The 13149-nt window shown below is 33.7% G+C and overlaps 1 protein-coding gene across 2 annotated transcripts; it reads left to right on the top strand.

The window, feature by feature from the left end:
- Nucleotides 1-263: 263 nt before the first annotated feature.
- Nucleotides 264-12184, top strand: LOC133700722 (serine/threonine-protein kinase BLUS1). 2 transcript variants are annotated; one of them, XM_062124372.1, is made up of 22 exons: nt 264-667; nt 990-1629; nt 2477-2731; nt 3235-3359; nt 3495-3539; nt 3654-3735; nt 3838-3906; nt 3979-4149; nt 4257-4322; nt 5274-5342; nt 5484-5627; nt 5748-5821; nt 6111-6250; nt 6335-6377; nt 7724-7815; nt 7953-8029; nt 10019-10144; nt 10234-10276; nt 10360-10406; nt 10954-11015; nt 11100-11151; nt 11803-12184. In XM_062124372.1, the coding sequence occupies exons 2-22, from the start codon at nt 1462-1464 to the stop codon at nt 11845-11847; spliced, it is 1995 nt and encodes a 664-aa protein (XP_061980356.1). In that variant the 5' UTR covers nt 264-667; nt 990-1461; the 3' UTR covers nt 11848-12184. The 2 variants fall into 2 exon arrangements, with proteins under 2 accessions (XP_061980356.1, XP_061980348.1); XM_062124364.1 differs by having other exon boundaries at nt 265-667; nt 6111-6377.
- Nucleotides 12185-13149: the final 965 nt, after the last annotated feature.

The raw sequence follows: 13149 nt of genomic DNA, 5'->3' as shown, positions 1-13149 counted from the left end.
TCTCTTAAAACTTTATCTATTTACTACCGTTGCTTTTTCCTTTTCATGCAATTGAATAAAATTATCTTACAAGATCCAATTATAGATTATTATTTTTTTGTTTTTATAAAATACACTAGCATAGTTTTTTATATTAAAAAATAAACTCGGCAGGCGGCGCAAAGCGGGCCACCTTTCCTCTACAGCTTGCGTGCAAATGACTAATAACTCATTAAAGAGAGGTTTGCGGGCTGAAACGAGTAGAGAAAAATACAAGCCAATCACGCTTGCCTGTAGAAAAATACAGGCCAGAGTCACAGGGAGATGCTCAATGCAATTAGCTTTCCTCTCCATGTGCCCCGAGAAATTAGCGATGGAAAATCTAAGCGATATATTCACGTACAGGTCAGAAAGAAAACTCAATAAAATCTCTTGGGCATTGGCGGCCCCCACTCACCACCCTTAACATTTGCAGCTGCCCTTCTCTCTACCAAGAGTCAAAAATAAAAAAATATATATACAACTAGCAGCTTTTTTATTTTATTTCTTTCTCGTCGTTCCTGGTATTATTTTTCCTCTCCTATCAATCAAATCACCAAACCAGAGCTCCCATAATCGCAAAAATTAAGGTCGATCTTGAGAGAGAAAAATCTCAAGTCGTCCTTCTTTTCTGGTTTAACTAAATCAGGTCAGATTTTTCACTACTTTTTACTGTTAAAACCCTAGAAATCTCTGCTTTTACTTTCTAAATCTGTTGCGTTAGATGTGATGCTTTCAGATTCACTGCTTTTCCCCCTTAATTTTGAAACTTGTGGTCTTTTATGATAATTGTTGCTTCCTGATGTTGTGATAAGCTTCTTCTTTTTTTTTAAAGAAAAAAGAAATCGCTACTTGTTAGATTACCACCAGGAGAGCAGAAAAGGGATAGAAATGGTCAATAAAAAGAAAGAGAAAGTCTTCTTTTGAAAAAAAGCATACTGTTGAACGTAGATGATTTCTTTCTCCTACAGGTACCGCTTTCTGGGGTTTTGTATGATATGCTGCTGCTGAATTAGAGGTTTTTTCAACTTGCTTTGGCTGGACTTTGGAGCATATGTTTTTTGCTTGTGTAAAAGAAAGAAAGAAACTGGAGATTCTTTTGATGGCCTCTAGAACTACTTCTTGTACAGAGTCCTCCTGATTGTCCGTAACTGGTTGTAGTAGTTAACAGATATCCGACAACATTAGTGCAATTCAGGGGTTTTAAAATAATTAAGGCTTATTGAAGTGGTTCTGCCTGCATTAAAAAAAGACCTGGCCAGTGTCATGTTGATGAAGCTGTTGGATTCATATGATATTTTATGTTGAAAGGGGAAAATGCTGCCCAATTGGAAGAAACCCCACATCACCTTACTTTTAACCTTCTCAGCATACACTTTGTTTATCTTCACTGGAACATTTAGGAGTAAAGCTGGTGTTAATGGTGTGTTATAAGAGCAAACCATGGAGTATGTCTCGGAGAAAAGATATCCTGTCAATGCAAAAGATTACAAGTTATATGAAGAAATTGGTGAAGGTGTCAGCGCCACTGTGTATAGGGCTCTCTGCATTCCATTTAATCAGATAGTTGCTATTAAGGTTCTTGATCTGGAAAAGTGCAATAATGATCTGGTAAGTGAATTACATTTTTGTTAGATTCTAATATGTTCGTGTTTATTTCTATGTTGGACATGTACAGAAAAAAGGCATTCCTCTCTTTTAGAGTAACTGCATGGTTATGTCTTGCTCTATTCACTACTTTAGGCCTTCTGCTGTTCCTTTTCTGAAGATGCTTCTATGCACATGTCTGCATTAGCTCCTATCAATAAACAATAAAACTAATGCTCCGTCTGTTTCATGAAAACAAGTGGTCTTGGAAATCAAATTTCATGGAAAATTTTTATGGTGTTTAGTATGCATTAGAAAATAACTCTTTTTTTTTTATAGATTGCCATTTTTCTTTTAAATTATAGAATTAATCTGACAGGATGTGTCTTCTTTTTTATAATATGGTTAATACAATGTAACATAAGGTCTTTACTGTTCATCAAACTTTTGGGTCCTTGTTGGAAATGTGTTCCCATTGTGGGATAAGATAGGGAAAACAAATCTGTCCTAGTAAAGCACTATTTTTTTTCCTTGACTGGAGAACAAATTCATTGGACCAATTTTCCTTAGTTGCACCAAACAATGGTATCTCAGGAGAATGTTCCCCATACCAGTTAATTTTTCATGACCTAGTCCAGTGGTTCATTTTCAGTCCGCTATTCGATTTATAACAATAACTAAGCTGGTTAAAATCTTCATTGAAACATGACCTTAAGAACTCATTGCATGACTATACATGTCTTCCCTCGGGTTCATTTTATGTGTCATTGATGGTTGTTTCTAGGTTGTGCATCACTAGATCACATTGAGAATTGAGCACGAAGTACTGTATTGGCATCATATTAAACATTTTCCCATCCAACTGATACAGGATGGTATCCGGCGGGAGGTACAGACAATGAGCTTGATTGATCATCCGAATGTATTACGAGCACATGGCTCTTTCACTGCTGGCTATAGCCTTTGGGTTGTGATGCCATATATGGCTGGGGGTTCATGCCTTCATATAATGAAATCTGCTTACCCAGAAGGTTTTGAAGAGCCTGTCATTGCTACATTATTGCGCGAGACTCTCAAAGCTCTTGTTTATATTCATGAGCATGGGCACATCCACAGGGATGTTAAGGTAAGTGTTTTGCAATTATGCATCTTAGCATTTCCTTATTTCTTTCACCTGTTATTCTTGATGTTTGTAGTACTTAGTCAGTTTTTGTCTTCATTAAATGTGCTGTATGAATATCAGTTTTCTTGGAACATATTAAATAATTAACAGAAACCAAGAGTTCCACGCAAAATTTTGTGCCATGCAATGATTTATTGATTCATCAAACCAAGAGTTCCTGATGAGTTTTTGCAGAAAAAGTTAATTTTTCCCTAGTGCAGTTATGAAACATATGCTTGGATAGTATTGCTTTTAGCCTCTAGTCTTCAACTTTTTTCTTCTCAATTCTTGCGCTCAGTGTTTCTTAGGTCTATTCTTTCTGAATTTTGTGGTCTTGAATTGTGTCTTGTTGTATCTCATGGCACATGTCATGGCACATGTATTATTATTCTGTTAACTTTTCCCCTTGGTGTTTAGGGGATTAATATTTTGATGTTTCTCTTACCTGCTTTCTTAACTCTTTGCAGGCTGGCAACATTTTAATTGATTCTGATGGTACAGTGAAGTTAGCAGACTTTGGAGTGTCAGCATGCATGTTTGATACAGGAGATAGGCAACGCTCAAGAAATACTTTTGTTGGCACTCCTTGCTGGTAATTGTTTATCCTATTTCCCTTTTAGTTAATACATTACTATTGGAAACCTACACTCAGTGCTGTTTATCTGAGGCAAAAGAATACTGTACATGTTATCAGAATATATATATTGTCTTTTTTTCTTCTCTCCAGGATGGCTCCTGAAGTTATGCAGCAATTGCATGGATATGACTTTAAGTGAGTTGGATGTGAATCTCTTGGTTTTTTTTTTTTCTAATCTTCTTTTTCCTTACTTCATAAATATCTCAATTTCTTTGCTGAAATTGCTGTGAAACTTGTTTCTCTGAACAGAGCAGATATCTGGTCATTTGGGATAACGGCCCTTGAACTTGCTCATGGCCATGCTCCTTTTTCCAAGTATCCACCAATGAAAGTAAATTTCCTTTTCAGATACTTATGCTGTCCATATCAGAAGCATTTCCTGGTGCTTATTTTTCCGTTGCACACTTTTGATATTTCCTCTTATTTACTGCAGGTTTTGCTGATGACCTTACAAAATGCACCTCCAGGGCTTGACTATGAAAGAGACAAGAGATTTTCAAAGGTTTGTTGTTCAGCTGAAACAATTTGACTCTTTTCCCTTGTGAATTGTAATGAAAGTGTTTCGCTTCTGCAGTCATTTAAAGAGATGGTAGCTGCTTGCTTAGTGAAGGATCCAAAGAAACGACCCACATCAGAAAAGCTTTTGAAGCACCATTTTTTTAAAAATGCACGCTCTCATGATTATCTTGTTCGGGCCATTCTTGATGGTCTTTCTCCTTTAGGGGAACGGTTTAAGATACTGAAGGTCTCTTGCTCATCTCCAACTTCATGTTTTCTGTTTCGTAGACTTTCTTATGGAAAAAGGTATAAATTTTGGTACAGCTCCTCAGATTTCTGTTTTCACTTTTTCAGGCAAAAGAGGCTGATCTTCTAGTGCAGAATAAGGCCCTCTATGGGGATAAAGAGCAAATATCACAGGTGGTATCTGTTAATGGTCTAACTTCTGGCTTAAACCCAATTATTTAGAAAATTTTGGTCCTAACTTGGGCTGTGGATAAAATTACGTGTGAACTTAACATGGTGTAGTTTGGATATATGATACTATGAATAATGAATGGGTGTTAGGAAGCAGGTTCACCCTATGCTGTATTCCAAATATGAATTGACATCAATGCAGTATCATCTTTTGCCTATCTTCCTTGTGATTCGGGAACACAAACACACATTTTGGGCATGTCCGAAGAACCTTAGCTGAAAAAGTGCAAAACCTTGTGTATGTCTTTGGTAAGCAGGCTCTAGAATACTCTACAAGGCCAAGTCTTCGACAGTCATTGCATGAATGGTCACTCCCTTGTACTCTTACTTGGTAGCTGGAGACTTATCATACTACCAAACAATAGATCATACAAAAGCATGCCACCTCAGATTGTAACATTGTCCAATGAGTTACGAATTAATTTCTGATTTTTATTAAACTCCTGAGGTTGAATGTGAAAAACTGAATTTTGAATTTAGTAAAACAAACCATTTTTATCTGTTTTATTTTCCTTGTAATTCAACATAAAATTCAGCCTTGATTAGTTGAATTTGTTTTTGAATATGGTAATATGTGATTGGATCCATGCCAGAGTTGGAACGTCCAAATTTGATCAAAAGATTGGAAAGTTGAAGTAATTTAATTTGGGTTGATGTTTTTCTGGTAAATAGCAACTTCTAAGCTCTGGCAACTTTTCCATCAATGATATTCCTATAGTACAAATGTCTTTACTCTTAAAAGTTATGCATTACAAAAAAATGGTAGCATGCTTGCTTGTGCTGTGTGTGTCTCTGTTTGTGTATTGTATGAGATCTTACAGATGATTAGAGTGCTTAAAGTTTCTGGATATTTCTCCTTTGATATCACTGTGAAGTAACTCTTCTGTTTTGCAGCAAGAGTACATAAGAGGAATCAGTGCCTGGAATTTCAACCTAGAAGATTTAAAAAATCAAGCTGCCCTTGTAAGTAATGTGTTCCTGGTTTGAGTGTATATGGTTAAGCATGATTGCTTAGAAAAGTAACTTGTCGAAAAGAGTTGGCAAAGTACACAACTGTGTATCATTAATTTGACTGATCACCACTGGCACCATTGCTACCTGCAGATTCAGGACTATGATTGCATGTCAAATGCAGAAGATCCAGATTTGAGTGGGAAACAAATGGACAGGTGCAACATTGTTGGGTTTCCTGCTGAGAAGCTGCCCCCCAAAATTGCTAACCATTCAATTTCTGCTCCTAGTCAGGAGGTATTATTTTCCCCATAATGACTTCTTTAAGTTTTTTGCCTTGATTCTCAGATATTTACTGCTTACTGTTGAGTCAAGGTTATCCTTTCATATGTTGACATCACCTTTCATTTGTTTCAGGATGGCTTCAACGATCTACATGATTTGGAGACTTCACTCCCTTCATTTCCTATTAAACCTCTTCAAGCACTTAAGTATGTCTCACCCTCTCCCTCTCCCTCTTATGGCTCACATTTCCAGTTCCAATTATCTGACCTTTAATAAATTTACTGCCTCTTTGGTAGTGGGTAACAGTTTTTTACATAATATATTGAACAGCAATTAATCTATGAAAAGTTTATTTGAATTATAGAATCCATTTATGTACACTGTGATCAACTGTTGTGCCTTTGGATTCTCTACAACGGTTTTGTGATCTTAACTTATGCTCAAATATGAATATTCCTTATCATATTAATTATGCTGTCATGTAATCTGATGCAGAGGTTGTTTTGATGTTGGTGAGGAGGCTGTGGGTGCAACTAGTCCAAACTGGAAGGTTACTTCCCAAACAGAATGTGAACAACAGGCTCATATGGAGTTGTCATCGAGTGCCATGGACCAAGAAAGCGAAAGAAATGAGGGTGAGAATTCTGGGCGAAGTAGTTCTTTACCACGTCATGTCATTTCTGAGCATAAAATATTTTTGGGTGGTCCGTTATTACCAGATAATGCCCTTTCTCCAAAAAAGGTTATCGGCGATGAAAACAGGTCAGTTTTTATCCCAAGTAAAGTTGATTCTAAATTTTTCTCTTTTATTTTACTGATTTTCAAAGTAGACATGTGACATTTTTTGTCTGTACTCCTTGAGGGTAGAAGAAGATGTTACCTAAAAAATTAACTATTCTATCAAGGACTACAATGTTGAGTTCATGTAAAAAAAATATAGATTTAACATTTGTTATCTCTTGGTATATATAGCTTAAAGACTCTTTAAGATATAATGCACTGAGGTCTTTGAATGATAGTCTTGAAATGTTTGTATGTGATACAAGTAAAAATTGTTTTGGTAAATGCATCTGAGTCAACCACATGAAGCATTATGCTCACTGTCCATCTCTTTTGTGGTGATACGACTTCTTTCATGTTATCGATCTTTAAACTGGAAAAAAAGAACTTGAAATTTCTTCAATCCTTTTGCTGTTAAATTTTTCAGGCAACTCTTAAATTTTTTTCTGGTATAGGTTCTAAAGCTATTATTAATTTCTGCCAGCCTTGTTATGAGGCTGCTTGGAGCTTCTTTTGGCTCCTGAAGTCTGATGCCTTCAATAGAACATATTTATGTAAACAGAAAGTAAACTATTATTTAATCTCTGTTTTTAGGGAAATAATTAGCTATCCCTTTGGTTTAAAAACCCATATTGAATACCTGTATTTTTATATTTGCTTGCCACTCAGTCCTTCCGTTGGTTTTCCATGGTAATTTAATTGTTTTTTTTCTCTCCATAAACTGCCCATTTCTAGTCAATGTTTTTTAATCTCACTTGCTACAAACAAAACAAAAAATGCAGATGAAAAGGGAAATTTGGAAATTTAAAAAAGAAATCACAATCAAATTTGGTCGATGGACTAATGATTTTCAACTAGAAGGACTAACTTACAAAATCATAGAAAATGTAGCAATAAGTTATAATTTATTCTGTAAACAAATGCAATGAAGGCTGGAAAGAAAATGAATATTGTCTATAATCAAAGTGTTGCTACAAGATGAAAGCTCCAGCTGTTCAATGGGTTTGTGATGCCACTAAATGAAAAGTTTGCTGCTTTATGGGTGTGCTTTAAGGAAGTCATGGCGGATTAACATGATTAGTGATCTGGAGGAAATGGAAAATGGGCTGAGAAAAATTGAAATTACTGTTTAAAGTAATCTTAAAGCCCATGTTTATTATCGACATGATTCTGAGTTATAATGTTAGTTAATAGGCTGTTTCAATTTGCAATATACTGCTATCTTGAAAGTGAGCTGACATTTGTTGCTTCTGACAATACCATGTATCAATGTGTAAAATCTTGGTTGCAGTAGTCAAAAGTAACTTAAATGTGCTCATATTATGTAGGGATCTCCTGCAGCCAAAATACCAATCTGAGAGAAACTATAGTGGTCCATTGTTGCATCGACAGAAGAGGGATACCAACAACCTTTCATCTGGTATGTCAATTCATTCTTGGATTTTTTTTCTCTTTACACATATAGGTCTTGCATTTATTATATATTTGCGTATATTATTGGAGATGATATTACTTGTTTATAGTGCATGAATATACTTTTCCTACTGATTTGTGCAGTGGAGGATACTTCAGAAGGAGCAGTTGTCCAACGCAAGGGACGATTTAAGGTCACTTCAGCTGATCTTAGCCCTAAGGTATATATGATTACTATGCTATGACCACTGGTTAACCTAACTCAAACCTCTAGTTGGCATGAGAACTATTTCTGTCAGTCTGCTATCAGAATTTATCTTGGACAAAGCTTACAGCCTTTTATAATTTTGTTGTTAAACATGCCATTGCTATTACACTGTCTTTTGGTTGTAGGAATCCGTCCTAATAATAAAATGCTCTGTGCCATGTTGCATTCCTTCTTACTTGATCTCAAATATACATTTTATGGTATGAATTTAGGAAATTTCTTAGCATTTGAAACAATTTATAATCCATAATTATATATAAAAAGACAAACTATGTCAGAACATTTGACTAATAAAAAATACCCATACTACAAAGGAATGTTGTTAAAAAAACATCAATCCTGTTTTTTCCTGTACATGCTAATTTATAAGCTATATAAACTATAAATATGATTAGATAGATCTCTTAATCATGCCCCGACCTGTATAGTAACTTTTTGGAATGGTATTATTTTGTCAAACTTTACAATTGCTTAAAACAAGCATATAAATGCAAAAAAAAAAAAAAAAAACAATAATCTAAAATATTAAATTACCTCAAATTTGGATCTTTGGTTGTCTTATATTACCTTTGACTCTTTAAAACTAAAGGCTTCAAAAAACATTTGTTACTGCTTTAACAAATAAACCCTACTGACAATGAAAATATTTCTTTTAGCAAAAAGAAAAATAATTTTATTTGCTTTAAAAATCAAGCACATTAAATTAATTGTAATTTGTCAAACTCTATGCAAGAGTGTACAAAATTATATATAGGAAACAACAATTTTGAAACTATTTTTTGAAATTAATGAACATATCAAAAAATTGAATGATACACTTGCATGACGTGCCAAAAAAAAAAAATAACTGGATAAGTTTTCTATGAAAAGACCAGGTTAGATGAAGAAAATGACAAATGCTCTGTAACTCTGTTCTCTAATGAAGTATTGCAGTTAAACACTGTGCCATTGAGTACTCACCATGGAGCATATGCATGCATGATTGGCAACAAACCACTAAAAATAGTGGTTCTCGATGAAAGCTTAATGCTGAAATACTCAAGAATAACTAGTAAAACTAACAGTCTGGATGTTAGGACTAAAATAATCATAGAAAATCCAAGTTAGGATCCTTCATGCTTGGAAAGAAGATACACCTAGTGAATAAAATTATTATTCTTATTTTGTTTTCTTGCCTGCATCAATGATGTCAGTCAAGAAACAAGGTTTGAATGTTGAAAGCATATAGTATGATTACCAGTTTCTAATTCAATACTTCTTAATTGCTTTTTTGGAATAGATATTATTACACTAGTCTAGTCACTTGATTTTATGACCAGGTTAATATGTTTTGAAACCTGATCTTATCAATTTTCCAGACCACCTTTGCACACATAATACTAAGGATTCAAAAGATAATTCTGAAGAACCCTCCAATCCCTTTGGATGTTAGATAGAGACTTCTATAAGACACCCAGAAGCATTGGACCATAAAGCACCAGAAAAACAAATCTATCTCATAACAGTTGATTACCTCTCTTCTGTGTTTTTCGTAGTTCCTCCTTTGTCTTTATCTTGTATGAGATTGGGATGTTCTCCCTATGTTGTAGCTTTTCCTTCTCTCCATTAATATAATTGTTTTTCATCAGGTAAAAAACTCTGCACCTTAGATGCGTCCACTCATGATGAAAAGAACTGGGTTAAATTGAATTATCACTGTAAAGGGTTTCTAGACTGATTGGGTCTTTGAATCGTTTGAGGCTAAATTTATGTACCATGAAAATTTTGCCTAGTTCCTATGGAGGTTGAAATATCAATAAATCATAGTTCTTTCCTCCAGGGGACTTAGAGTGTGTGGTAGATGAGTCTGTTTGAATGTTATTTTTTATTCTTTTTTAGTAACTTAGAAATTTATCTTGTAAGCGATCATTTTATAACCATTGCCATTATTCTTCTCAATCAGGGTCCTACAAACTGCTGTTTCAACCCGGTTGGTGGAGGTTCAGCTTGTGCAACAATATCAAACCCCGCAGCTTCCTCAGTTCTCCCATCATTGCAATGCATTCTGCAGCAGAACACCTTGCAAAGGGTATGATTCTTCTATATCTCCCCCCCCCCCCCCTGTTTTTTTATATATTTATTGTTTGAGAAAATACTTATTCTACTGATTGTTGACAGGAGGAAATTCTTAAACTGATCAAGTATGTGGAACAAACCTCTGGTAATGAATCATCTTTTAAAATCATTTCTATTATTGCTGATCAGGCCTGCACACTATAATTACTTGGATTTGATTATATGCAGGCAAGCTGGTGGAATCTGGCGAGGCAGCCACTAATGACCTTTTGCAGGTAGTTATCCTTTTTCTTTTTATTTCTTGTACTGAGCCCTTGCATTTTTCTTTTTGGTGGGAGAGTGTTTGGAACATAGAAATAATACCAAAATGTACTGCATTTATAAGGTGTGTACTTGAAGTTCTGCTTTGCATATGATTTTAAGCAATAATAAGCATCATTTTTCTTTTTTTACAAATGGCAGCAATTGGATTATCTGTTTTTTGGTTTAATTGCTCGCGGTTTTCTTTCTTGGTGACAATGAGGAACAGGCAAAGATCTTGAATAAATTGTGATCAGTATTAATTTTCCTTAAATTAATGGTGGTTTTTTTCTTGATTATTGGGCGTGCTTGAAGTCAAATTGTTTTAAAAAAGAATCACTACTTAGCCAAGTTTTCAAATCATGTTGCTTTCTACCTTTTTTCTGATCTGATCGAAATTATTTCCCACTTTACCTCACAGAAAACTTTGTTTCTCATTAGTCACATGTGAGTGAATGATGGTATCCACTTTTGTAAAAGTTGCTTACCATTTGATCAAATGATCTTTTGCACAACATGCAGATATCTCCTACTTGGACAAGAGAGAAGGAGCTGCAGGCTCAGTTTATTGGTCTACAACAAAGGTATGAAGAGAGACCCGAAACTAAGAGTTTTGAAATTATTCCTTGCGATCTTGGAATGAAACTGAAATTGGTTTCTCTTGTCAGTGTTGGAAGCCTCTTTGAGGAATTGCAGAGACAAAAGATGAAAAATGTTCAGGTGTGCTGTAATGTTACATGGATTTATGAATTTGCTTTCTTCATGTGTCACAAATAGCTGTGCTTACATTTTGTTGCATTTATTCTATCGAATCTTATATTTGTGAGTGTGTGTAGCCCATCTTATTATCAAGCACATCATCTGTTGCTGTTATTGAAAGGTTTGTCAGTTTAGATGACCTACCACCATTCGATTATCGTCATAGCATGATCATATAGGTTCTTGGTACCACAATTTTCAAAATGGATTGTTTGCTCAAATGTTGCAAGACAGTTTTAAGTATTGTATGATGAATGCTTAGTATCGGTGCCTAGCAAGGAATTCCTACAGTTTTTTTTATCTGACATATCAATCTGGTGTGCCCCCTAGTCTCTCATTCAATCATGCACTTTTCTTCTTCTTCTTTTCTGAAATCATTGATGTGTCCCCAAGTCTCCCATTATTATCAACTCTTCCATGTTCTAATCTTAAATTATGATTCATATTATGAAGCTGTCGATCAAATTTATACTGGCTTGCCACGTGTTCTAGCAGAGTTCAGCATTCATTTGTCTACATTTTCCGGATATTGAAATCGACTAGTACCTATGCTAGTCATTAGGGATTCCTGTATTGCCAAGTTTGGTGTCTTATCTTCTTTCGTGCTTGCAGTTGGAAAGACAACTCAATGCTTTTATCAACAAGGAAAGAGAATGAAGCTGAACGGTGATGATAACATTTTTGGCGGCTTCATTATTTCTTTGGTGGCTAAGTTGGTGACGATCAGGCAAAACTTGAGGTACAAGGTTATATTTTGATTTGCATTTCTAGTGTACAATATGTGTGAACAAGCCTTGAGGAGCAAGGACGCCCAAATTTTGAGATGCCATTCCTTGAGTCTCACATGATGTGCGACATGTTGTTATTTATTAACTCCATGCTGTAATTATAATTCAGACTTTGATTCTCATGATCCTGTGAGACTCGTATTGGTTTTCTTCCGGAAAAATTTATTTTTTACAATTTAATAATATCTTGGTCAAATTTGTTGTTACTGGTGTTTTGACCAGTGTTTTGTTGTGGGTTGTATATTTTTATCCCAAAAGTATCTCAAAAAAATAGATACACGGCCTTTTCTAAGTGTATATTTACATGCAAAAATCTAAATGTAAATTAAAAAAATTATGTAAGAAAAATATTTAATTAAATAAATTGATAATTATTTACATAAATAAAAAAACATCAATGATATCTAAAAGTGGAAAATGAAAAAAATAAAAGATAGAAACATATCACATGATATTATAAATAATTATCACATGATATTTAATCTTGTGTTATAAGATAAATTATTATTTTTTTATTAAAAATAATAATAAAATAAACATGCATTAAAAAAATATGATGCAATGTTATCTATATTAAAAATGTTATATAAAAATAATTTTTTTTTGTTTTTAAAAATAAATTTATCTATATAAAACATTAAAAACATTATACATGAATAAAAATAATATCTTCTAAAACTAAATGCATACAAAAAAATAAAAAAAAAATGTTTAAAAATAGCTAAATAAACAAAATAAAAATTCATATAGGAAAGATGTTAATTGAAATATAATTTAAAAAATTATTTTAAAAAGATTAAAAAAAGCATCAATTAAAATCAGAATAAAAAAAAACAGGAAAAATTAATGTCAAACTAAAAAATCAAAAAAGAAAATTAGCCAAAAAAAATCGTTTATTTTTCAGGTCATTATACTAAAAACACCATAAATGAAAAGCTATAAGTTTAATTCCTAGAAAATCAAACACAAAATGATCTAAAAGATATATAATTAAAAAAATAAAGGTGAAAGTAAAAATAAAAAATCAAATGAGAAGGCAAACAATTTTTTTTCTTATTAAAAGGTTAGATTGAAAAGAAAAATAATTTTAACAAAAGAAAAATGAAAGGAAAAAATATGAGGACCAAATTAAAAAAAATCTTTGATTGAATGATAAAATTGAAAATAAATT

Source organism: Populus nigra, chromosome 1, assembly GCF_951802175.1.
Source record: "Populus nigra chromosome 1, ddPopNigr1.1, whole genome shotgun sequence".
NCBI classification, from domain to species: Eukaryota; Viridiplantae; Streptophyta; class Magnoliopsida; order Malpighiales; family Salicaceae; genus Populus; species Populus nigra.
This window is presented reverse-complemented; position numbering and strand designations above follow the sequence as displayed.

Coding starts and splice junctions, on each gene's coding strand:
- LOC133700722 (XM_062124364.1), top strand. CDS start 1,462: ATGGAGTATGTCTCGGAGAAAAGATATCCTGTCAATGCAAAAGATTAC. Junction 2,732..3,234: donor ACATCCACAGGGATGTTAAG/GTAAGTGTTTTG, acceptor AACTCTTTGCAG/GCTGGCAACATTTTAATTGA. Junction 11,152..11,802: donor AAAAGATGAAAAATGTTCAG/GTGTGCTGTAAT, acceptor TCGTGCTTGCAG/TTGGAAAGACAACTCAATGC.